The sequence below is a fragment of the Dasypus novemcinctus genome, chromosome 3 (genome assembly GCF_030445035.2).
Source record: "Dasypus novemcinctus isolate mDasNov1 chromosome 3, mDasNov1.1.hap2, whole genome shotgun sequence".
Taxonomy (NCBI): domain Eukaryota; kingdom Metazoa; phylum Chordata; class Mammalia; order Cingulata; family Dasypodidae; genus Dasypus; species Dasypus novemcinctus.
Genome location: NC_080675.1, coordinates 146,828,604 through 146,855,914, shown reverse-complemented (window position 1 = coordinate 146,855,914; position 27,311 = coordinate 146,828,604). Strand labels below are relative to the sequence as shown.

The following is a 27,311-nucleotide window of genomic DNA, read 5'->3' as shown; positions in this document are numbered from 1 at the left end:
CCCATACTAAAAGATATCATTATAAAACAAAAGAGACAAAAGAATCTCCAGTGTGATGGTGAAAGTAACTCTTCAAATGACAACTATACAGCAAGCACTGAGGGAAACCACTCCAGATTGGAGGAGGTAGAAGGCTCTCAGATTTCTTCAAGATGAATGGAATACCTAATATATTGAACAAATGGAGAAACACTTGGAAGTGAATTTTATGTAGAAAAGTAAGCAAAAAAAAGTAATACACTCTAGATAGAAATAGATCACATAGGAAATTACATGCCTCAGCTGTGACTGTCATTTACATAATAAAAATATAAATACTGAATGTTGATCTAACTAAAATCACAACATAATTCTCTTGGAATATGGGACACTAGGAGGTGTCTGTGTGTTTATGTTGGGGGTATGGCAGGAGTGGTGGAATGTACTTAATCATCACCTATGGGCCACAGATATGATGGTAATATAAGCACATTAAATAGCAAAAGAATCAGTTGAGTCATTTCAAATGTTTTGCTTCTAGGGAGCAGAAAACAGGATAGGATGGTAGAAGAAAGCTGCTGTTTGTAATAATTCTTGTAGAACCATTTTGCTTTATACTATATGAATGTACAAGGTTAATAGTAAACTTTTTTTTAAGTAAAGAAGAGGAGATGCTAAATAACCAGATGGACCTGCTTTTAACTTCCATCTCTATCAGCCTTCTAATCCTCAGTTTTCTAGTGCATAAAATAAGGACAGTAATACTTATCATGGTAGTTGTGAAAATTAGGTGTATCATATATAAGGCATAGTGCTTGGTACCTGTAGATCCTACACAGATAATTTTTCTGATTGAATGAATGAACTTACAGACAAATTTACATAAAAATAAGCCTCGAAGTACAGGGTTAGGATACATAATTTAATTTGTAAATGCAAGCTGTTATTATCTCACTGTGCTTCCTTGGTTTATATGATCGAAGAGAATATATAAGTGCTAAAACTGAGGCACAGTATGGCATAGTAGGTGTGATTCTAAAATTTGTCAGTCATTGGCTCTGCAACCATGGGAAAGTTTCCTATGTTTAAGCTTCAAGCTTTTTACCTGTAAAGTGGTTATAATTTGTTTTAAAATAAAGTTGCTGTTATGATTAAATAAGGCAGTCCTGTATGAGCTTTTAGCATTGTGCTAGTAACAAGATAACAGTGGCTGTTGTTAATTGCTAACATTGATACTGATGAATATACTGGAGTAACAGTAAAACTTGTATTATGTAATAGTGAGTGACAAGATTTAAAATTGCATCTGCATCATGATTATAGTGATGCGAAAATATGTATTATTGTAGATAAAGACTGGAAGGAAATTATAATAAGTGTAAACTAATGTTTTTTAGAGTGGTGGGATTATTAGTAATTTTATTAGTATTTTCTATTAATTTTTATTAGTAGTTTTATTACTAATTTACTAGTATTTAGTAAATCCAAGCTAAAAGGGGGACAATATTGAAATGATAACAGTTTGGGAATCAGAAAACCTGAATTGGAGTCCTAGCTCTACTGCTTTCTATGTGTTTCATTTTAGAAAATTATTTAACATTTCTAGTTTTATTGTTTCAGTTTTCAAGATGAAGAAATTACCTTGCAAGTGAAGTTTAAATGTTAAATTGATATTTAACTATAGCAAAATTTAACTATAGCTGAAGATTAAATGAACCTCCTTGAAAAGTCCTTATAAAGCTTAAAGTGAAATATAGGTAAAGTTCCTGGGACATGATGCTTTCCATCTTTATCTCTTTAATTTTTTAAACAGACCACAAAGAGCTAAGATGAGATTCTGGGCCAAAGGGAAACAAGGGGAAAAGAAGACTACCAGAGTGAAACCTGCTATCCAATCAGAAGTTTCACCTCTTTTTCCTGGTTCAGATGTGTTTTCATCTCATCAGTTTTCTGATGGTAAAATGAGAAAAGGGGGGATATTGCCTTCATAATTTCTGTTCACTCTTTCTGAAAGTTTACTTTTCTTCTAGTATTCATAATTAAAGTTCTTTTGGCTGAGTATTCTAATGAGATAGGACCAGGATTGTTAAATCCTTTAACAGAAAATTATAAAATAAAACTGTAGCTGTAATCGAAGTTCTAAGCCATTGTGGCATAAAATGTTGATACAATAGCAGCCTCAGAACTATTGTGATTCTTAGGTTAGTTTTTCTAACCTATAAAATTTTAGCCATTATTCATTCACATAACAAATATTTATTATTAATAACAATCAAGAGAGGGAAGTGGATTTGACTCAATGGATAGAGCATCTGCCTACCATATAGGAGGTCCAGGGTTCAAACCCAGGGCCTCCTGACTTGTGCGGTGAGCTGGCCCACGGGCAGTGCTGACCCACACAAGGACTTCCCTGCCACGCAGGGGTGTCCCCCGAGTAGATGAGCCCCATGAGCAAGAAGTGCATGCCACAAGGAGGACCAACCACCTCACGTGAAAAAAGCACAGGAGTGGCTCCGCATGCACAGAGAGCTGACACAGCAAGATGACGCAACCCAAAAAGAAACACAGATTCCCAATGCTGCTGACAAGAATGAGAGCGGACACAGAAGAACACACAGCAAATGGACACAGGAGATGGGGGAAAGGAGAGAGAAATAAATAATTCTTAAAAAAAAAACAAGAGTTAAGCTAACATTTCAGTACTTATTATGTACAAAGCAGTGTACTAACAGTAGTACATTGTATGTATTAACCCATTGGTCTTCATAGCAGTCTTTTGAGGGTAGGTGTGATTAGCCTTCTTAATTCATACATGAGAAAACTAAGGCATCAAGAAGTTATTTAATTATACAGATATAGTAAGTGGCATAGCTGAGATTTTAATCCAGCAGTCTAGCTCCAGAGTCCACACTCTTAACCACTGTGCTATATATTAAATACCTTTATATATAAACACCTAGCAGATACCTGGCACTTTATAATGGTAGGTGTCATTTTCATTTTTTAGGCATTAACCATAACACTCTTGAAAGTACCCAACAATTAGTTCTGATCTGTTAAGAAAACTGGCCTTTCTAAATGTTAGAATATTAACTCTCCAAGGATTCCAGTAACCCTATTGTGAGATTACCCTAGTTCCCCCAAGTCCTTTGCTCAGACTTGCCATGAGAGTTTTTGTCTCCTTTGTCAAGATGCCACCTATCATCAGCAGAAACATACATCAGAGATGGGTATATAGTAATGAGTGAAGAAAAAACAGACTTGAATAAAATGGAATGAGGTCCTAGGAAGCAAGCTATTATCTTTTAAGGAAGGACAAAGCATACCCAATTAGAATAAATAAACAAAAACTTCTCATATCTAGGATAAGATAAAGAGGCTAGGAGGAAAGATCATCAGGCTTCACATAAAAATGAATAGACCAGGGGTCATCTATGTGTATCAGATAAAAGAATGGTAGAAATGTAGTTATAACCCTGCTTTTGTGTCTTGTAACTTTGCTCCTATCAGTTAACAAACAGATGTGGGTAAAACCATTAATGAATTAAGTAGATACTACAAGTTCAGTTTGGGAAATTTGAAACTTCTCACCGTTATGTTAAGAGGATCAATTTCTTATATCTTACCTGGTTGACAGTAATCATTCTAAATTTTGGTGTTCCACTGTTAAATTTTTCTGCTGCAATTCCTAATCAGATATCCAAGAAAGAAGCTTAAGGCTCTTTAGTTGAAGCATAAATTGTAAGCAAACTTTTTTGTGTTTGTTTTATAAGGATATTTATATATAAATCAGGATTATAGCTTTTCATTTCTATTGTGGTAAAATTTTATCAAGGTAGCCCTTGTTTTTAATGTTGAAATAGGATTATAGCCAGTTTATTTATAAGAAGATGTTGACTTTGCTAAATGAAATGATTAAATACTTAAATATCTAGGTTATAGAATGGAATTAAAATCAGTTGATATTAATTTGAATATAAAATACCCTGCATTTTAAAAAAATTTTGTTGAAGTATATTATTTATACATGAACATACATAAACAGTAAGTGTATAGTAAAATTTGTGAATTTACAAAACAAACATGCATATCATCGCACAAAGCTTCCATACATTTCCCCACCACCAACACCTTGCATTGTTGTGAAACATTTGCTACAAACTATTAAAGAGCATTGTCAAAATATTAATGCTAACTATAGTGCATATCTTACATTTGGTGTATTTTCCCTCCAACCCACCCAATTACTAACATCGTATGTTAGTATTATATATTTATTATTGTTCAGGAGAAAATGTTCTCATATTTGTCCTGTTAACCACAGTCCATCATCCACCACTGGACTCTCTGTGTTGTGCAGTCCTATTCCTTGTACAGTCCACTCAAAGTGTACCCGCAGTGACTTTAGTTCTCATCACAGAGTTGTACTGTCAGAACCTCAATTTTAGAATGTTTTCATTACTCCAAAAGGAAAAATCCCATACTGCCTTATACCCCCCCATTGTTGTCCCATAGTATTGAAAAAAATATCTTTTTGCCATTGCTGCAAAATATTACAATATTCTGTTAACTTTCCTCCATAAGTTACATTAGTGTGATTTTTCCCAGTATCACCATGGTTTTAGCATTTTGTAAAAGAACATTCTTATATTTATACTATTAACCACAATCTTCATCCACCACCGAAATCACTGTTATACAGTCCCTAGATTATTTTCTAGTTTCCTTTCAATTGACATTTACTTCCCCTTTCAGCCACAATCACATTTATTAGTCGGCAATGTTATATACTCGTTATAATGTGTTATTCTCAACACTGTTCATTTCCACACTTTTACAATTAACCATATTAATAATGCTACATACATTAAGCATCATATCCCATTCTCAACCTACCTTCTATTTCCTGTATTTTTATATTCTTCTGCTTTCATAATATGACTCAGATTAGGTTTGTCTTAGTTCCTTGCGCAGGTGGCATTAAGCATTCAGGGAGGCTACTTTTCGCCTTCATTATCAGGATTAGCTTTTAGATGAAATTAGAATATACCATGGGACAGCAGAAGTGTGAAACGAGAGGTCAGCATCCTCAATCAAGTCCCAGTTAGGGCCTTGGAAATCCAGTTCACTAGAAAATCTAATCTGGTAGAAAAAAAATTGCATAGAAAAGTTGCTCTGCATCTCAGTTTTGTGTACAATACCACAAATGTCTGTTCATTCCATGAATTTTGTGAAAAATCAGGATAATTATTTGGGGGAATATTAAAAAACAAACCAAAAAAACCCCGAACTACTCGAGACTCAAACCAAAATGAGCCAGTTGAGTTATTTGGCTACTTGATAGATTGCCAGGCTACCAGCAGATATTTTCACTGAAATATTAATGGTTTTAGACCCTGGTAAAGAAATAATAAACACATTCCTCTGGATTTTTGTTTTTGTTTTCAAACTTATACATAGTTGGTTATTTTAACAGTCGGCATTTAACCATGCTCATGTGGTTGAGGACTTTGCTATTTCTTTTATTTGGACTGAAGTTCTACAAGGTTCTTCCATCCACTATTTCAAATGTCAGACCTCAGCTTCTCGGGAGATATGAAAGCATTTTCCCTTGACAAATGATAATTCCTAAAATCATTCTTTGTACAAATGTACAGTCTGGATTTATTGTCCATCAGCTTGATCTCAAATAACCTTTGCTTTTCAGATATTTGCGTATATTTCCTTCAGTGGCTTACTAAAGAAACTCAAGGACATGAAGATTATCACTATTGTTACTAAACATGTCTTTTTGGGTATTCTATTTTGAATTGTAGAATTAGTTCAGTATCACCCAACACCTCCTTTGAGCCCGGAACTGCCTGGTAGTTGCCGGAAGGAGTTCAAAGAGAACAAAGAGCCTTCTCCAAAGGCAAAGCGCAAGCGAAATGTGAAGATCAGCAGTGTGGCTTTGGAGTCTATGCATTGGCAAAATGACTCTGTCCAGATTATAGCAAGTGCCAGCGATTTGAAAAGCATGGATGAGTTTCTTATGAAAAAGGTACACTTTGCTTGCTGAGTTAGTCCTGTTAGGATCTTTAGCTATGGAATACATGCATATATCAGGATATACCCTTTAGAGATCAAGGTTACCTATGTTTCAGTAAATTAAATGGTGTGTTATTTACCAGAAAAGTGTAAATAAAATAGAGTATGCATTAGTTTAGATTAAGACATAGAATTTAAGATTTTAGGCTTTACTTATTGACTTCCATTTTACTATAACTGTAACGTAATGTCCCATATGTGAATTTGAGGCTTGCTTTTGTACAGTTGAGTTGTTTTTCTGGTAGGTAAACTATAGCATCATACAGTGTTAGAGTGAGAAGGGACCTTTAATAAATTAATAAATTTTGGCTATTTAGTCATACTTTTGCCTGACATATAATAGACAGTGGGACTTGCATTGTCAGGACAGTCATTAAAGAGATGGTATGTGTTCACTGTTGTATTTCCCTCTTTTCAATTAATTAATTGTGTATCAAAACTCTGTGGTCCCAGATGAATGACCTAGATAATGAAGACAGCAAGAAAGATACGCTCGTGGATGTTGTATTTAAAAAAGCCCTGAAGGAATTTCGGCAGAATATCTTCAGCTTTTATTCTTCTGCATTGGCAGTAAGTTTGACTTTATTAGGAGATATTCCATAGTTCAACGTATGAAAAATTTGGCAGTACTGTAGAAAATAATGTAAAGGCCATGTTCAACTAGAGATTTCTCAAATTCCTTCTTTTTGTTCCAAGAATAGGTAGGGAAAAGTATACTAACTAACCTTGGAGTAATAGCCTCCTTGAATTTTCTTGAGTAGTAGTTTATTTTTTCCCCTTATGGATATTTTTTCATCTTAAGATACCAAGTACAGATATTCTGGGTATACTTCTGTTTCATCCACTGGCTCTCTACTATTTAGACTTCTCATAATTCTTTTACCTCTGTTCAAAGCTATAACTTCTAATTATTTTACATGTGGAATGTACTATATGTTTTCTTTAAGTGAAATTGTGATAGTTTATGTTCATTGATTTCTTTATATCCATTTATATCACTTTTAGATTTACTTTATACTTTCAGATTATATTGGTCATATTTTAGATTATTTTTTAGTACTAAATTGAATAATAATGCTTTCACTTATAGAATCATTATTCTTGTCTGAATTGTCATGTTCTGTAAAATAATAATTCATATTTAATTGGTGTTTCTTTGTTCAATCTGTAATTCATTGGGAAAAGAGAAATCAAGAAAACCTTCTTCGATATTCTCTACTATTTTCTTTCTCAGATTTTTTTGTCATTTAAAAACGGAAACAAGGGGGGGTGGGGGGGTGGGGTTGAATGGGACCTCACATATATATTTTTAATGTAATATTATTACAAAGTCAATAAAAAATAAAAAAATTAAAAAAAAAAAAAAAAAACGGAAACAATATAGTCAGAGATAACAGGAAGAGTATATTATAAAGGATTACCCCTTTATAGTAAGTGACTAGGTTGCAGAGGGACAAGATTGACCAAACTTTTCTAATTCAGCCCTGCTACTTATTACTCTCTTCTCTTTGTCTGCTTTTCATACGTATATTTCCTGCATTAGGGACTCAAGGTTGTATGATGCCCCGGTACACTTTGAATCACACAGGGAAAACCAACATTATGAAGCGGAGCTTTATCGTGGTTTTTAAATATTTGATCAGGGGAGCAGATATAGTTCAGTGGTTGAGAGCCTGCTTCCCATGTATGAGGTCCTGGGTTTAATCCCCAATACCTCCTAAAAAAAAAAAAAGTTAAAGCTCTGAATCTGAAGAGGTGAAATGTAATAAATTCTAAATACATGTAGTACCTTTAGTTCACTTAAAGACTTAAGATTTCAGAACCCATTTAGGTAAAATAGAAGGAAGTCTATCTAGGTTTCCTTGCAAATTGTAATACTGTTTTTCTCTGGGTATATCTCTCTTTGGAAAACTATATTAGGAATAAAGAATGTTAGTTAATTTATCATTAGGCAAAGATCCAATTAATCATTCTTTTGGTTTTGGAGCAGAACTATCTAAACAAGTTTCATTTCTCAGGATAGGTAATTAAGAAGGATATGAGTAAATTTTATAGATACATAGGGTAGCTAAAAACTAAACTTATGGGAGAAATTCCCAAAACTTGCTAAAATGGCCAAATTGTTTATGCTTTAAGTCTTTTTTAATAGAACTTACGAGGTTTTGTTTTGCATACATTCCACAGGTAGAGTGGCAGTTTATTAATACCACATGTCCTCATGGGTATAATCATTAGAAAGTATGTCAGGATCCTAAACTTTATTCTGAGTACTACCCCATACAAGTTAGTCTTCTATATTTAAGGAATTTCTTTATCAAACCTAACATTTCTTCTCTTACTGGTTATTAGATGGATGATGGGAAAAGCATACGATATAAAGACCTCTACGCACTATTTGAACAGATTCTGGAAAAGACTATGAGGCTTGAGCAACGTGATTGGAGTGAGTCTCCAGTCAGAGTTTGGGTCAACACCTTTAAAGTGTTTTTAGATGAATATATGAATGAATTCAAGACTTCAGATTGCATAGCCACAAAGGTAAATGTGATGTATTTTGATTTGTGAAAGGATTCAAGTATGGATTTTTTTTATTTAAAAAAAAAAAACCTTTTTGGGACATCTAGTATTTGAGAAAAAAATACCGCGAACATGTCAAATTAGCACTACTATAGATCATCCAAACTCCATTCTATCATGTAAGTTCATCAGAGCATATTATCTAAACCCTCTGCAATGAATACATTCTTCACTGAATTAAAACATAATGTTCTGCCGTCAGCTTTTTTATAGATCAGTACATGAATTTCGTTTTGAAAATCAATGGTTAAAATTGTGATTCATTGTATCATCTAGTGGCCTTTATTTATAAGAACCCATAAATTATATTTCCCCTTGAATTAGATTTTAGGAAATGTGTGTTTTCGCAGATTTGTGTAACAAGTAAGACATGTTTCTGGACAGAGCTAAAGGTTTAAGAAGAGAATAATCTGTGCCTATTATCTTACTGAGTGCCTACTATGCCTCTGAAATTGTACTGTTTTAATTTTATTCTTATTTCAGCCCTATGAAATAATAGTATAAAGTTATATTTCAGAATAGAGACCAGTCTTAGACAAAATTATCAGTGTATTTCCTTTCACTGATAGGAAAATAGTTAATATCAGAAATACCATCAGTCCTTTCAGATTATGATCCATTTTATTTTTAGTTATGCTAGTGTGTATGTATTTAGATTTGCAAACCATCTTTAATAACTTTTTAAGTAATAAGATATAAATAAATACCTTATAGTTCTTCTGTTCTATATCTAAGTTCAAGTCTTGTTGCCTTATACTGCCTTTGAGTGTTTACAATTTTGAAAAGTTAGGTTTGGATTGTTCTGTATCATATATAAAATCTATGTCATTTAAAGTCTATTTTGTCATATGTCAAAGAGCGCTTCCATTTCCCAAATGATTCCTTTTTCACACTTACTTCAGGTATAGAGAATTTTCTAGGGCCAAAATGTGGTAAGTGCAAACTTTAAAAAGTAATCATCATTTAAATTAATGGTTAAAATAAAATAAGGCATGTTTCTGAACAGAGCTAAGGTTTAAGAAGAGAATAATCTGTAAAATACCTTTCTATTCTGTAGCTTATATTAGCACAATATTTTACAAACTTGAAAATTTTCTCACATAAGCTTTTTTAGCACTATAAAGTTCCTCGTGAAGAGTAAGGAACTGCTTACTCTATTACTTTCTGAGCAAAATTTCAGCATTTTCTAAGAAGTAAGAAATTATATTAGACTTTATTATATCATATTTTCTGTATTTCTCCCCTACCTCCTACCAGGTGCCAAAAACAGAAAGAAAGAAAAGAAGGAAAAAAGAATCTGATTTGGTAAGTTATACTCTCTTTTCTTTGTTACAGAAAAGTAACTTTCAGATTGGTGGTCTGAAATATAGAGTATTCTGTGGTTATGTTTAAGGAATATGTAGATGTATCAGGTATCTAAGAATCATTTATGCTTTTACAAAAATTTGAAATACTAATATGTTTTGAATTCAATGAGTTGACTTGTTATAAATTGTGACTTCCTGAAATGGCAGAAAACTGAAAATGCTTCCTCATGAAAGGTGCAAATTTGATTACTTTTCAGAGCCATGGGTGGGATAGTGGCTTTTAAAGAAATTTTCCTCCCTTCATAAAAAGAATGAAGGCTAATTAGGATTTTATGAATATAAATACTTCTGATTCAAAAGAAGGTTTTTCAAAGGTATTTGAATAAACTCTCCTGGTGTTTAAGTTTTTTTTATCAGTTGTATTGTTCACATCTCTTTTGTGTACTTTATGATAATTTCTGTAATTATAAGGATAGATTCAGTCCTGGAGGAGCCCGTACTTGCTTAGTGGAAGCAGGCATTTAAAAATTATTATTGTCAGATGTAATAAATATCATAATAGAAATAATACAAAGTGCTGTTGATATACAGGCAGGGAGAATGAAGGAATACTTCAAAAGGAAAAGATATTTTTGCTAATTTTTGACAAGTAGTAATTTGGAAACAGGCAGTAGCTAGCTGGTGGGAAAGAATATGTCTAAAGGCACATGAGTGAAAAACTGGTATGTTGAGCCAGTGTCTTTGATTGGCTCAAGTACTGTGTATTTATGGAGCTGAGGCTGGGGGCAGACGTGGATTAGAAAGTAGATAGGGGTCTGATCAACATTTTCACCTTTTTAAAACATTACCAATATCTGAACATATCCCACCACCTCCGCTGCTATCACAGTACTCCAGTATACCATGTATAGTCTCATAGTTATTCTGCTTTCTTACACTCTTCTTCCCTTACAGATCTCTGCACAGTGGCCATTGTGACCCTTTAAAAACAAAAATCCTTTACTGATAAGCTTCTAGTGCTTCCCTGTCTCACTTGGAATAAAACCTAATATTCTTACCATGCCTACAAGGCTTAACATGATCCTGAGCTGACTCCCTCTCCAAACTTCATCTACTCCCAGTCTCTTCCTCATTCCCTCTGCTTCAACTACTTTTGCTGTTACCACTTTTTCCTCTTTTTGTCTCTTTCTTTTTCCCTCTTCTGCCTATTTCCCTTACTTTCCCCCTGAAAATATTAAGTATGAGGGCCTACAAAACCTGGAGTCACCCTTGTCAATGGGACAATATAGTAGAAATTTTTTCGTCTTTCTCAACAATCTGAATTGTAAGTCATCCACTCACTCATATACAAAATTTAAAGCAGTTTTAGATTATTGCTTATTGGTTTTCCACTATTTGTGTTAGAAGCATGATTTGAGTCTATTTTATAGATTATCTGTTTGTTCAAAGGGCTCTTCCTTTTCACAGGTCCAGTATCCTAAAAGTAGTGTATTTAAGCCTTTAGTTTGTCATGTTTTTTTCTTCCAAGTAGGCTTTTCCAACTGAGAAATTTTAGACGACTTAATCTCTGAGTCTTTAATGTCCTCATCTATAAAATGGAAATAATGCCACCACCACTGAGTATTTTTGTGAAGATAAAATGAGATTGTAAACGAATGGTTTGGGAAGGTAAAGGGCATGTTATTATCAAGTGCTGTTTAGGCAAAGTGAATGGGTATGAGATCAATGCCCAAAAACGAGTAGTGTTTCTATATATATTAGTAATGAACATTTTGAGAAAGAAATGAAGAAAAAAATTCTATTTAAAATAGCACCTAAAAGAATCAATATCTAGAAATAAATCTAGTGAAAGATATAAAGGATTTTTACACAGAAAACGACAAAGTATTGCTAAAAGAAACAAATAAATAGAAGGACATAAATAAATAGAAGAACATTCTGTGTTCATAGATTGGAAGACTAAATATTGTTAAGATTTCAATTCTACCCTGAGCGATTTACAGGATTAATGAAATTGCAATCAAAACTCCGCAACCTTCTTTGCAGAAATGGAAAAGCCAGGAACCAAATTTATATGGAAAGATAACAGACCCCATATAGTCAAAGCCATGTTGAAAAAGAAGAAAAAGTTGGACAACTTGTACTTCCCTATCTTCCAATTTATGACAAAACCACAGTGATCAAAACAGCATGGTATTGGCACAAAAACAGACATGTAGACCAATGGAATTGAATTGTGAGTTCAGAAATCAATCCTCGCATTTATGACCAACTGATATTTGACAAGGATGTCAAGTCCACTCAATTGGGAAAGATTAGTCTCTTCAACAAGTAGTGCTGGGTAAACTGGATACAAAAATCACCTCAATAAGGAACTAAGGCCTGAATATAAGAACCAAAACTATAAATACTCCTAGAGGAAAATATAGGGAACCATCTTCAGTACCTTATTTTGGGAAGTAGTTTCTTAGACTTTACACCCAGAGCACAAAAACAAAAGAAAAAATAAATGGGATCTCATCAAAATTTAAAACTTTTGTACATCAAAGGATATTATCATGAAAGTAAAAAGACAATCTACACAATGGGAGAAAATATTTGGAAACCATGTAATCAATAAGGACTTAATGTCCAGAATAGAAAAAGAAATCCTACAACTCATTAATAAAACATCACTAGGTATTAGGGAAATGCAAATCAAAACCACAATGCAATACCATATCCCACCTATTAGAGTGACTGCTATCGAACAGAAACTCAGTAGTGCTGGAGAGATTATGCAGAGCTAGGAACACTCATTCTTGTTGGTGAGAATGTAAAATGGTGTAGCCATTGTGGAAGACAGTTTGGTGGTTCCTCACAAAGTTAAATATAGAATTACCATATGACCTGGCAATCCCACTTACAGGTGTGTACACACAAGAATTGAAAGCAGAGATTCGAACACAGATTTGCAAACCAATTTTCATAGCGGTATTCACAATCCACAGTTCCCAAAAGATGGAAGCAATCCAAGTGTCCATCAATCAATGAATAGATAAATAAAAGGTGACATATATGTACAATGGAATATTATTCATTTATAAAAACGAATGAAGCTCTGATATATGCAACAACATGGATGAACCTTGAAGACATCATGTTGAGTGAAATAAACCAGACACTGAATATGAAATAATTAAAATTAGCAAATTCATAGAGTCAGAAACTAGATACAGGTTACCAGCAGCTGGGGATGGAGGAATGAGGGAGCTAATGTGTAATTGGTAGAGTTTCTGTTTGGGGTGAGGGAAAAGTTTTAGTAAGAGATGGTGGTGATGATAGCATAACATTATGAGTGTAGTTAACACAACTGACTTACATAGTTGAATAGTGGTTAAAAGGGGAAATTTTAGGTTATGTATGTTACTATAATAAAAATGTTAAAGTCAGAGGACTATACAACAACATACAGTGTTATCTGAAGGTAAACCATGGACTATGATTAATACTACAGTTAAAAAAATGATCTTTCATCAATTGTAATAAATGCACTACAGGAATGTCAGTGTTAATGATAAGATAGTATATGGAACTGCATTTTGTGCATGATACTTTATAAACCTACAACTTCTCTAATAAAATAATTAAAATGATACAATACTGATTTTCTATTTTGTCATCAAATGGACAAACTTAAAAATAAATAAATTACGTGGATTTTGAAAGTATATGTAAATAGACATTTCTCAGTCCTGCATATCGGGGTGTAGTTTACCTAATCTTCTTGGAGAATACTTTAGCAATGGTATATTAAAAACCTTAGAAATGCTAGAAGAAGAAAGAACAATTAGCCAACCAACCAACACAAAACTTTGACATAGCAATTCCATGTCTAGGAATTTATCCTGTTATACATCATACTTATTCCCAATGACATGTGCAGAGCTCTTTATTGAAGAGGAATTTGTAATAGGTAAAGACTGAAAACAACCTAAATCAAAAGAAAATGGTTAAATAGATACATCATTATAATGGAATGTAGCTTAGCATTAAACAAAAAGAGGCCACTCTCTAAGCTGTTTCGTTAAGTAAAATGAGTAAGGTGGTAAACACTATAGAAAGCTATTGTATATTTTATACAATTAAAAATATATTTATAATTATATTCATCGATACACATATAAAATATTTGGAAGTATATTAAAAAATATGATACTACTGATTATTTCTATAAATCAGAACCAAACAGTTTGAGTCCAGAGGTAGGAGACTTATATTTCTTCTATTCCATTTTGTACCTTTCGATCATGTGCGTGTGTTATATACTGAGAATAAAGTAATTTTTAATGAAAACCTATAATATTGGAGTTCCAGTAGAGGAAAACAATGTGGATGTGCGTGATTTACAATTTCATTGACTATAATCATCAATAAAATAAGATGTCAATATCTGGTATTTGCATCATTGTAAAGGAAGGACATGTAAAACTGGGCTGGAAGTACCACGAGTTGAATTTTTGTTTATTTATTTAGTTAGTTGTTTATTTGTTTTGTATGTCAAGAGGAAATGACTGGTAATACTCCCCAATCAGGTGATTGAATACATACAGTTCTGCCAGACAAAATTAATGGCATTCTTGTTCTACAGTTCTGCTTTGTCAACATAATCCTTTAGAAATTTTAGGTAGGTTTTATTTTTAACTATAAAAGTAATGCAAACATGTTAAATTTAAAAGGGTAATCATAATCAAGTAAGCTTCTTTCCCAGAGATAGCATTGTTACCAGTTTTTCATTCTGGTGGTATTCTAGAAATATCCGGTGTCTATGTAAGCATTTTTATGTGTTTATATTTCCCCACTTTTAGTTTATTTGTTAGAGATTTAAATAAATCAATATTTTCCTTTATGCTTATGGATTTTGTATCTTCTCTACTTAAAAATTATTTTTAAAAAAATTTCCTATGCCTTTTTTCTTGTACACTTACTATTTCTTCTTTTTTTTAAAATTTGCTTTGGTTGTATTTTTGCCTGATAGTAACATTTTTAACATTAATACACATTTGTTCAGTTTCAGAGAAAACAGTTATATATGCAATATTGTGCTTTTTCATATTTCACATGAGGTTTCACTATGCTATACAGTCTCATGTTGCATTTTAGCTTTCCTTCTAGTAATATACATGACGTTAGACTTTCCCTTTCAACTACTGTCATACCGGTATAATAGCACTGCTGGTTACAAACACTCTGCACTCTCTACATTTTCTATTCAATTCCAAAGATTAACAAACAACCTCTTTACCAATTCATGTGTTAACCCTCAGCTTTCTTTAATCTCATTCTATTTTCTGGTGACCTATATTGTAGTTATTAATTCCATGCATTTACACAAAATATTTATTTCATAATAGCTCAATCATACAGTATTTGTCCTTGTGTCTTGCTTGCATCACTCAACATAATGTCCTCCAGGTTCATCTGTGTTGTCATATGCTTCATGACTTCATTTCTTCTTAAAGCTATATAATATTCCAAATAGAACCATGATTTGTTTGTCTATTCATTGGATAATGGACACCTGGATTGTTTCTATCTTTTGACAATTGTGAATAATGCCAGTATGAACATGGGTGTGCAAATATCTGTCATTGCTCTCCGTTCTGGGGATATATCTAGTAGTGTTATTCTAGTTCACATGGCAAATCTATATTCAACTTCCTTAGAAACTGCCAAACAGTCCTCCACAGTAACTGTGCTATTCTACATTCGCACCAACATTGAATAAGTGTTCCTATCTTCCCACATCCTCTCCAACACTTGTAGTTTCCCAGCTTTTTAATAGTGGCCATTCTAATATGTGTGAGTGATATCTCATTGTAGACTTGATTTGCATTTCCCTAATTGCATTTCCCTAATTGCATTTCCCTAATTGTATTTCTTCTCTGGACAAATGGCTATTCAAGTCTTTTGCCCATTTTTTAATCTGGTCATTTGTCTTTTTATTGTTGAGTTGTAGCATCTTTATATGTCTTGGATATTAAACACTTATTGGGTATGTGATTTCCAAATACTTTTTCCCATTGAGTTGGCTGCCTTTTCACTCTTTTGACAAAGTCCTTTGAGTTGTAAGTGTTTAATTTTGAGGAGGTGCCATTTATATATTTTTTCTTTTGTTGCCTGTGCTTTGTGTGCCTGTGAAATGGCCACTTGCTACAAGATCTTGAGGCTGTTTCCCTATATTTTCTTCTAGTAGTTCTGTGGTCCTGGCTTTTATATTTGGGTCTTTGATCCATTTTGAGTTGTATACAGAGTGAGATAGGGGTCCTCTTACATTCATTTGGTTATAGATATCCAGTTCTCCCAGCACCATTTGTTGAAGAGCCTGTTTTGTCCCAGTAATGTGGCTTGGTAGCTTTGTCAAAAACCAGTTGGCTTTAGAGGTGAGGGTTTGTTTCTGTGTGCTCTGTTCCACTGACTAATGCGTCTGTCTTTCTGCCAGCACTATGCTGTTTTGACCACTTCAGTTTTGTATTATATTTTAAGGTCAGACAATGAAAGTCGTCACACATTGCTTTTTCTTTAGGATGCATTTGTCTATTCAGGTGCCCTTTGCCAGTTGAGTAAATGTGGTAATTGCCTTTTCTATATTTGTGAAGTAGATTGTTGGAATTTTTATTGGGTATTGCATTGAATCTATGAATCAGTTTGGGTAGTACTGACATCTTCATGATATTTAGTCTTCCAGTACATGAACACACAATATCTTTCCTTTTTTTTTTTTAGGTCTTTTTTTATTTCTATTAGCAGTGTTTTGTAGTTTTCTGAATATAGGTCCTGAACATGTTTGTTTATATTGATTCCTAGGTATTTGAGTCTTTTTGTTTGTAAAGGAAATTTTTTTTTCTGGTTTCCTCCTCAAATTGTTCAATGCTCATGTACAGAAACATTACTAATTTTTATTTGTTGATCTTGTGTATCCTGCCACTTTGCTGAACTCATTTATTAGTTCAAGTAGCTTTGTAGTAGACATTTCTGAATTTTCCATGTAAAGTATCATGTCATCTGTGACTGGCAAGAGTTTTACTTCCTCTTTTCATATTTGTATGCCTTTTTTCTCTTGACCAGTTGCTCTAACTAGAACTTCTTGCACAATATTGAACAACAGTGGTGACAATTGGCATCCTTGTCTTGTTCCCTATCTTAGCGGGAAAGCTTTCCACCTTTGCCATTGAGTACTCTGTTGACTGTGGATTTTTCATATATGACCTTTATCATATTGAGGAATTTTCCTTCTATCCCTGTCTTTCAAAGTGTTTTATCAAGAAAGGATGCTGTATATTGTCAAATGCCTTCTCTGCATCGATTGAGATGAACATGTGACTTTTTTCCTTCAATTTTTTAATGTGGTATCTTATGTTAATTGATTTTCTTGTGTTGAACCACCTTGGCATACCAGGATAAATCCCACTTGATATTGATGTGTATAACTCTTTTGATATGCTGCTGGATTCTATTTGCAAGTATTTTGTTGAGAATTTTTGCATCTATGTTCATTAGAGAGATGGGTCTGTAATTTTATTTTCTTGTAGTATCTTTTCCTAGCTTTGGTATTGAATAAAATATGTTGGGTAATTTCCCCTCCTCTTCAGGTTTTTGGAAGTTTAAACAGGATTGGTGTTAATTCTTCTTGAAATGCTTGGTAGAATTCACCTGTGATGCCATCTGGTCCTGGACTTTGCTTTGTTGGAAAATTTTTGATGACTGTTTCAGTCACTAAACATGATTGGTTTGTTGAAGTTCTTGTATTTCTTGTAGAATCAGTGAAGGTTGTTTGTACATTTCTAGGAGTTTGTCCATTTCATCTAAAGTTTTTGGTTTGTTGGCATATAGTTTCTCATAATAACCTCTTATGGTCCATTTTATTTCTTTGGGGTCAGTTATAATTTACCCCATTTCATTTCTGATTTTATTTGCAGCTTCTCTCTTTTCTTCTTTGTTATCCTAGCTAAGAGTTTGTCAATTTTATTGCTCTTCTCAAAGAAGCAGATTTTGGCTTTGTTGATTTGTTCTATTGTTTGTTGTCGTTCTCAATTTCATTGATTTCTGTTTTCATCTTTTTTGTATCTTTCTTTCTGCTTGCTTTGGGATGGGTTTGCTCTTCTCTTGCTAGTTTTTCCAGTTGTTCAGTTAGATCTTTACCTTTATCTCTTTCTTCTATTTTAATATATGCATTTAGGGCTATAACTTTCCCTCTCAGCACTGGCTTCACTGTATCCCATAAGTTGTGTCCTCGTCTCAATATATTTACTAATTTCTCTTACAATTTCTTATTTTACCCACTCATTGTGAGTGTGTTCTTTAGTCTCCCCACATTTGTAAATTTATTCCTTTTCCCATCTATTATTGATTTCCAGCTTTGTTTCATTATGATCTGAAAAGGTCCTTAGTATAATTTTTTTCTTTTTTTAAGATTTATTTTATTTATTTCTCTCTCCATCCCCACCCCCCACCCCCGTTTTTTGCTCTCTGTGTCCATTTGCTGTGTGTTCTTCTGCGTCCACCTCCATTGTCACGCGGCCCTGAGAAACTGGGTCACTTTTTTGTTGTGTCATCTTGCCGTATCAGCTCTCCGTGTGTGCGGTGCCACTCCTGGGCGGACTGCGCTTTCTTCACATGGGCAGCTCTCATTGCGTGTGGGGATCCCCGACATGGGGGCGCCCCTGCATGCCACAGCACTCCTGGCATGCAGCAGCTCTGTGCGTGGGCCAGCTTACCACACAGGTCAGGAGGCCCTGGGTATCAAACCCTGGACCCTCCATATGGTAGGTGGACCCTCTATCAGTTAAGCCACATCCACTTCCCAGAACTGACATCTTAACGATATTTAGTCTTCCAATACATGAATATGGAATATCCTTCCATTTATTTAAGTCTTCTTAATTTTCTTGTAATTTTCTGAATACAGGTCTTTTATGTCCTTGGTTATGTTTATTTCTAAATATTTGATTGTTTTAGTTGCTATCATAAGTGGAATTTTTTTTTTAATTTCCTTCTCAGGTTGCACACCAGTAGCGTATTGAAATGCTATTGATTTTGGTGTATTAATCTTGTATCCTGCCACTTTGCTGAACTTGTCTATTAGTTCTAGTAGCTTTGTTGTGGATTAGTTAGGAGATTCTAGATATAAATCATATCATCAGCGAATAATGAAACTTTTACTTCTTCCTTTCCTATTTGGGTGCCTTTTATTTCTTTCTGTAGCCTAATTGCCCTAGATAGAACCTCTAGCAAAATATTGAATAACAGTAGTGACAGTGGGCTTCCTTGACTTGAACCCAATCTCAGCAGGAAAGCTTTCAGTCTATCACCATTGAGTACAATGCTAGCTGTAGGTTTTTCATATATGCATTTACCATATTGAGAAAGCTTCTTTCTATACCTGTCTTTTGGAGTATTTTTATCAAGAAAGGGTGCCATATTTTGTCAAATCCCTTTTCTGCATCATTCGAGAGGATCATGTGATTTTTCTTCTTCAATTTATCAGTATGGTTTATTACACTAATTATGCTGTGTTTAACCACATTTGCATACCTGGGATAAAACCCACTTGATAATGGTGTATAATTCTTTTAATGTGCTTTTGGATTCTGTTTGCAAGTATTTAGTTGAAGATTTTTGCATCTATATTCATTAGCGGTACTGGTCTGTAATTTTCCTTTTTCATAGTATCTTTATCTGGTTTTGGTATTAGGGTGATGTTGGCTTCAAAGAATGAGTTTGCTAGCGTTCTTTCCTGTTCAGTTTTTGAAAGAGCTTAAGCAAGATCGGTATTAGGTCATCTTTAAATGATTGATGGAATTCATCTGTGAAGCCATCTGGTCCTTGGTTTTTCATCTTTTGGAGGTGTACTACAGAAATGTCAAGCCCAAGAAGGCTGACTGAATACTTTGATAGTCCAAAGAAACCACATAGGGAGACCAACATCAGCCATGCCATTTATTCAGTAATGCCATTTATTTACTCATGTATCCCAATGATCGCTAGTTGGGCAGCAACTATACCATACAGTAGAGAAACGAAGATTACATAGGGCTAGGCAGCACAGGGAGGGGGTCTAGCTAATGCATAGAGCAGCTTGAGGATGTGCATAGCCTAGTAAATGATTCACAGTGAGTGCGTACACATGGGGGAGAAATCGTGTCGTTTCCCAGAACAGTGAGGGGCAGATGTATGCAGGTAAATGATATCTGTGCCTAGGGTCCTGTGTATGCTGTAGCGAGAACCTTCCAGGATAGATTGCTGGCCAGTTCCACCCCACCCTTTCCAGCAATCTATACAAATAACTAGAGGGAGGGGGAAGCAGGTATTCCATGTCCCTACAGGAGGTTTTTGGTGACTATTTCAATCTCTTCAATTGTGATTAGTTTGTTGGGGTCTTCTATTTTTCTAGGGTCAGTGTAAGTGGTTGGTGTTTTTCTAGGAATTTTTCCATCTCCTCTACATTGTTTGATTTTTTAGCATACAGTTGTTCATAGTGTCCTCTTTTATGATCTCTTATTTCTACAGGGTTAGCGGTAATGTCCCCCCTCTGATTTCTGATTTTATTTATTTGTATCTTCTCTTTTATTTTTTAATTTATTCCCCCCCCCCATTGTTTTATTTGCACTCACTGTCTTCTCTTTGTGTCCATTTGCTATGTGCTCTGTGTGTGCTTGTTTTCTCTTTAGATGGCACCAGGAACCAAACCTGGAACCTCTCATGTGGGAGAGATGCCTTCAATCGCTTGTGCCACCTCAGCTCCCTGCTTTGTTGTGTCTCTCACTGTCTTTCTTTTTGTGTCTCCTTGTTGCGTCTTCTTGTTGTGTCAGCTTGCCGCACTTGCCCATTGCTCCAGCTCACTATTTTGCTCATTTTCTCCAGGAGGCACCAGGAACTGAACTGGTGCCTCCCATGTGCTAGGTGGGAGCTCAGTTACTTCAGCCACTTCCGCTTCTCTCTCCATTGTTTTTTTGTTCTCAATTTCAATTATTTCTGCCCTGAACTTTACTGTTTCTTTCCTTTGGCTTGGCTTGGGACTAAATATATTTTCATAATAATGGTAAGACATTATTTCCCTTTTTCATGAGTTGACACAAAAGCAATAATAGGAAAAACTTCTGACAATTTAGTACAAATCAAGACAGTTGCTCAAAACTGCGCTGGTAGTAGTTATATAATCTTCAACATCACATACTCAAATTTAAAGACACTTCAGAGTGTCCTTGATGAAGCAGTGAGTTATTAAATTTTGCTTCTTGAATTCACATCTTTTTATATTCTGTGTGATGAAGTATGCAATAACTGCATATGATGGTTATCTCCGAAAATCATTTGTGTGATTGAATTGCAAGTATATCAAACCTTTTACTTATTTTTTTAACAAATCAATTTTATTGATACATTTTAATAAAGCATGCAATTTATCCAAAGTGTACAATTAATGGTATTTGGTGTAATCACATAGTTATGCATTCATCACTTCAATCATTATTAGTATATTTTCATTATTTCCATAATAATAATAAACAAAAAAAACCAAGAAAATTCTTTTTATATAAATGAGATAAAATATACATTACATAAAATTCGCCATTTTAACAATTTTAAGCTCCAAAATTTGGTGGTTTTCAGTATATTCACAGTGTTGTTTGTCAAACACCATCCCTACTATCTAATTACAGAAAATTCTCATCACTCCCAAAAGATAACTTTATACCCTTTAGGCAGTCAATGTCCATTCTCTCTTCCCTCCAACCCCCAGCAGCCAGTATGGATTTACCTCCTCTAGACATTTTCTGTAAGTGGAACCATACAATTTGTGACCCTCTTTCTCTTTGTAAAATGTTTTCAAGGTTTATCCTTGTCGTAGCATATATCAGTACTCCATTCCTTCCTTCTTATGTCCATTGTATGGGAATATCATGTTTCATCTTTCCATTAACCTGTTGATGACATTTGGGTTGTTTCCACTCTTTGGTTATTATGAATACTGTTCTGAATATTCGTGAACTGGTTTTTGTGTGGATGTATGTTTCTAGCTGCTATTTTCATTGAACACCACTTTAACTTTACTTAACAAATGATATTATTCAGTTCTCAGGATTTGGCAAACGTTTTCTTGTGAATGAACAAAATGACTGTCACTTCAAGGGAAACAACTTACAATATTTGGTACTAGTGGCAAAATTTGAGCTTTCAAGCAAAAATGAGAATTTTGGAAAATTTTTGTCTGCCACATTGAGTGTGACAGTTTACAACATTTGAAGAGTTTTCTAATGAGATTGGTGGTAATATTAAGGAATGTGATTTTTTTGCATGATGCATAATGATATGTCTCAACATTTATAAAAGCTGGAGAACTCAGTATAACAGTATTTTCCAAATGATCATTGTACCTGTACCCATACCGACACTCCTATAAAATCATATATAGGTAAAACATCTATTCAAAGTGCACTATAGACCAATAGATTTTTAAAATACTTTTATTTAGGTAAATTTATATATCACAGTATTTAAGTTTACAATTCAATGATTTTTAATAAATTTTACATAGTTGTGTAATTTTACCCCAATCTAATTTTACATTTATATCACCCCCAAAAAACTATGCCAGTTTGTAGTCACTCTTATTTCCCAACCCCAGACCCAGGCAACTGTTAATATACTTTGTTTATTTACTTTTGCCTTTTGTGGACATTTCATATAATGAATCATAGAATATGTGGTCTTTTGCATATGGCTTCTTAGTATGTTTTGAGGTTCATCCGTGCTGTCACCTATGTTGGTAGTTTGATCTTCTTACTGCTGAAAGTATTACATTGTATATTATAACACCTCTTATACCACCTTTTATTGGTCAGTTGATGGACATTTCGGTTGTTCCTCTTGTTGTGCTTGTGCATAATGTTGCTCTAAACATTGACTAACAAGTTTTTATATGGACATAAGTTTTCAATTCTATTGGATAAACCAGGAGTAGAATTTCTGGGTTATAAAATAACTGTTTAACTTTTTGAGAAACTCCAAAGCTGTTTGCCAAAGTGGCTGCAGCATTTTCTAATCCTACCTGCAGTGTCTGAGGGTTCTGGTTTCTCCACATACTCACCAACAGTTATTTTCTGTTTCGTTTTTTTTTTCCCTTTTTTTATAGCATTTTTATTATAATGGTTATAATAAAAAATGTGGCATATCACTGTAGTTTTAATTTGCATGTTCCTAATGACTAATAATGTTGATTCATCTTTTCATGGGCTTAATGACCATTTGTAGCTCTTCTTTGATGAACTGTCTATGCAGATATTTTGTCCAATTTTTAAATTGAGTTGTCTTATTGACTATAACGGTTCTTTATATATTCTGAATAAAAGCTCATTCTTAGATATATAATTTGTAAATATTTTCTCCCAGTCTTCGTTTATCTTTTTATTTTCTTAATGGTGTCTTTGAAGGTAAAAATTTTTCATTTTAGTCAAGTCCAGACAATGGATTTTATATGTTACAGAGCATGAAGAGGTCATTGTTATTAACACTTATGGTTTAAGATTTCACATTGCAATTTACCATTAAGTTACCTTTTTGTAGTATTTTGGTATAGTATCATTATTTTAAAGGGCTATTTAAATTTTACTTTTCGACTTTTTATCTGTATGAAGTTGGATTTTCTTCATATACTTCAAAGAAAACTGCATACTGAAACAGACTGCATGCAGAAGCAGATAAGAAAATTCATCTATCTTAATAAAAGACATTAAACATAAAGGGCATTAAAGATATTTACAGAAATGTAAATCAGTGTCACTCACCATTAGTTTTTTAAAATAGTTTTCCCAAAAGTGTTATTTATGTTAGCATATAATACATTTATTGTTATAAAACATATTGTTTATAAAACATATAAAACATTTATTGTTCATTTTAAATGAATTTTTGAAGAATTCTTTAAAAAATTTTTCAGTTTCAGTTTCTAGTACAGTAAATATAGATAGGTATAACTTGTATAAACACAAGTTCTTTGGGGTCCTCAATAATTTTCAAGACTGAAAACATTCCTGAGATATAAAAAAAATTTGAGAGAAGCTGCCTTTAGTTTAACATGGTGATTCATTGTCACATAATACAGGTTGTATGTATTTGTTGCATCGCTTTCTGTTTTTCATATAAGTTGATCTTGTTTCCCCAACTATACTGTTAGCTTTGGAGGGGCAGGGATCATGTGTTTTAGTTTCATTTTATTTCTCAAGAGTTCATAATTTTCCCTTTGGAGTAAGTGTCCAATGAAGGAATTGAAGAATTTCCCATTGTCTGACCATGTTGGGGCATTTACTGTGTTGTCTTTAACATACACAGCTAAATTTTTTCATTCAGGTGGAAGAACACAATGGTCACATCTTTAAGGCCACCCAATATAGCATCCCTACATACTGTGAGTACTGTTCTTCTTTGATATGGATAATGGACCGAGCCTCTGTTTGCAAATGTAAGTATGGGGAATTTTTTTTTTTTTAATTACTTGACATTTCTGTTTCTTTTGAGTTTTCTTATATTGTTTTTTCAACATAAAGGACAGATTCACACTGCCTATTTCTATTACCTTATCTATCACTATTAACTCATTTTCACACTTTTTATAACCAGACTAGATTTTTTGATGTTCCTTGGTCACTCAGAACCTTTGGCAACTCACTCTATCTGAAATGCTTTTCTCACAGATTTTCACATGACTTTCTATTTGAGTTAATACAGTCACCTCCTCTGAGAGTGCTTTTCTTAGTCCCTGTATTAGTCAGCCAAAGGGGTGCTGATGCAAAATACCAGAAATCTGTTGGCTTTTATAAAGGTTATTTATTTGGGGTAAAAGCTTACAGTTAAAGCTCCCACGTAAAAAAGCATAAGCTACTTCAATCACCAAAGTCTGTTGCCACATGTTGGAGCAAGATGGCCGCTGATGTCTGCAAGGGTTCAGGTTTCCTCTTCCTCTCAAGGCTCCACAGTCCCAGCTTATTCCAGTCTCAGCTGTGTAGGCGCTCTCCTGGGGCTCATTTCTCTCCAGGCTCGGCTGCTTTGCTCTTTCCACAAGGCCAGCTGTAAACAAACTATCAGGTGAATGGCTCATCTTTCTTCCTGGAGCCTCTGCTGTGTCTAATGGAGCCTTCTCTCTTTCCTCGTGTATCTGCTTCTCTGTGTATTTACTTCCCGGGGCTCCAGCATTAAAACTCCAAACTCTGTCTTCTGCCATGTCTTTTCTCTGTGAGTTCTGCCCATCAAGGGGACAGGAACTCAACATCCTACTGATGTGACCCAATCAAAGCCTTAATCATTATTTAATCAAGTAAAAGTAAAACCTCTGAATTCAATCCAATTTAATATGCCCAGAGGAACAGATCAGTTCACAAACATAATCCAGTATCTACTTTTGGAATTCATGAACAATATCAAACTGCTTCACTCCCCTATCTAAAATGTCACCCTATCCCTAAATTTTCCTTTCCCTAACTCAGCTTTACAGCTCTTACTACTACCATTTGTTTTCTTATTTATCAGTCTGTTGTTCTAGAATGTAAGGTCTGTAAGGTCAGGGAACTTGTCTCTTCTGTATCACCAGTTCCTAAAACAATTTTGAAACTAGTAATTCTTAGTAAATATTTGTTGGGCAGGTGGACTTAGAGATGGATTGACAAATTATCAGACAGGTTCCTTATTACCAAAAAGATGCTTTTTCTACTAGAACCTTTCATCAGTCTATCTAAATCTTAGAATATGAGCAGATACTCTTTGCAGATCTACTTCATTCTAGCCTGCAGAGGACCTTTATCTTTCATTTCCTGTATTTCATCTACTCTGGTGCTGTCAATAATTCTGTGAGGCTTTGCTTTTAGTAGTGGACCATAGTGAATGAAGAAAACATGGGAAGGGCAGGGTCCATTATGACTGTGAGGATAAAAATTTGTGTTCACCACAGCAAAATCATCACTATCCTGGACATGTTCACCTGTTCCATGGTTCAACAATGATTTTCCTCACATTTTATTATCTATCATCTTAAAATTTATAGTGAGAATGAAAATGAAAAGTAGTTTGAGACGTACTTGACTATTTAATAGTAGTCTGATTCCTGTAGGTTTGGTGTAATTTCTTCTGTGACTGAAGCTGTAAGTTTATAGAATCGGTTTTTTTATAAAATTGGTTTGTTTTCTTAATAGAATTAACTTTGTGATCTTCCTGGTGATTTTACCAATAGAATGATAGGGCCTTCCTTGTTGATCTTGTCTTGCTTCAAAACCTTGTTATACTTTAGAAGCTTAAGAAGGATATTCAGGTTTTGGGATGCAGGAGCAAGAGTTGGTGTAGCATAATGTTATACACCAAATATGTACACAGTGTCTTCCTCTTTCTGCCCACCACCTGCCCAGCCTACCTCTCATCTACCTTTCCAACAAATTATTTCTACTGTGAATCTTTTCTTTAATGTAACTTTCTAGTCAGAATCAGTACTTTTCTTTTTTAAGGATTTATTTATTTATTTATTTATCTCCCCTCCCTCCTCCCCCTCCCCCCCCCAGTTGCCTGCTCTCTGTGTCCATTCGCTGTGTCTTCTTCTGTGTCCACTTTTATTCTTGTCAGTGGCACCGGGAATCTGTGCCTCTTTTTGTTGCGTCATCTTGCTGTGTCAGCTCTCCGTGTGTGCAGCGCCACTCCTGGACTGGCTGCACTTTTTTTGCGCTGGGCAGCTCTCCTTATGGGGTGCACTCCTTGTTCATGGGGCTCCCCTACGTGGGGGACACCCCTGCATGGCACAGCATTCCTTGCGTGCATCAGCACTGCGTGTGGGCCATCTCATTATATGGGTCAGGAGGCCCTAGCTTGAACCCTGGACCTCCCATGTGGTAGGCAGACGCTCTATCTGTTGAGCCAAATCCGCTTCCATCAATATTCTTGATGTTCTCATTTCTTAGCATTATTCTGGCCCATCAGAGATAACCTAATAAAGACCTTTCTTAAATCTTAATATGCTACCCAATTTGTATTCGTATGCCTTACCTACCCATAGGAATTGTTCTTAATAGTTATTTCTGGCATTTTGGCAGGTTTTAGAGCACGTATATGGGGAGAACATAAGCACTAATTTGTAAGTCAAACAATAGAAGTAGACACCTATCTTACTTGAATATTGGCAAGGGAGAGGGGAACAGTCTTGAAAGAATAAAAATTTTTGCCATAGATAGTGATTAGAAACTTGAGGCATATTTTTCAACTTCATTTTCCCCAACAGAGAATGGGATAAAATTATTTTTCATTATAACACAGTACAGAGTATACACAAAAACACACACATATACA

At 34.4% G+C, this 27,311-nt stretch overlaps 1 protein-coding gene across 3 annotated transcripts in view; it reads left to right on the top strand.

Annotated features, from left to right (window-relative positions):
• Window positions 1-27,311, top strand: part of MYO9A (myosin IXA) — a 391,855-nt gene that overhangs the window by 289,706 nt on the left and 74,838 nt on the right. For all 3 annotated transcript variants that reach the window (XM_058294436.2, XM_071214269.1, XM_058294435.2), the window contains 6 exons: window positions 1,793-1,935; window positions 5,796-6,019; window positions 6,520-6,636; window positions 8,416-8,604; window positions 9,901-9,948; window positions 24,339-24,450. In XM_058294436.2, coding sequence (XP_058150419.1) covers window positions 1,793-1,935; window positions 5,796-6,019; window positions 6,520-6,636; window positions 8,416-8,604; window positions 9,901-9,948; window positions 24,339-24,450 — 833 coding nt within the window. The remainder of the gene's footprint in view (window positions 1-1,792; window positions 1,936-5,795; window positions 6,020-6,519; window positions 6,637-8,415; window positions 8,605-9,900; window positions 9,949-24,338; window positions 24,451-27,311) is intronic.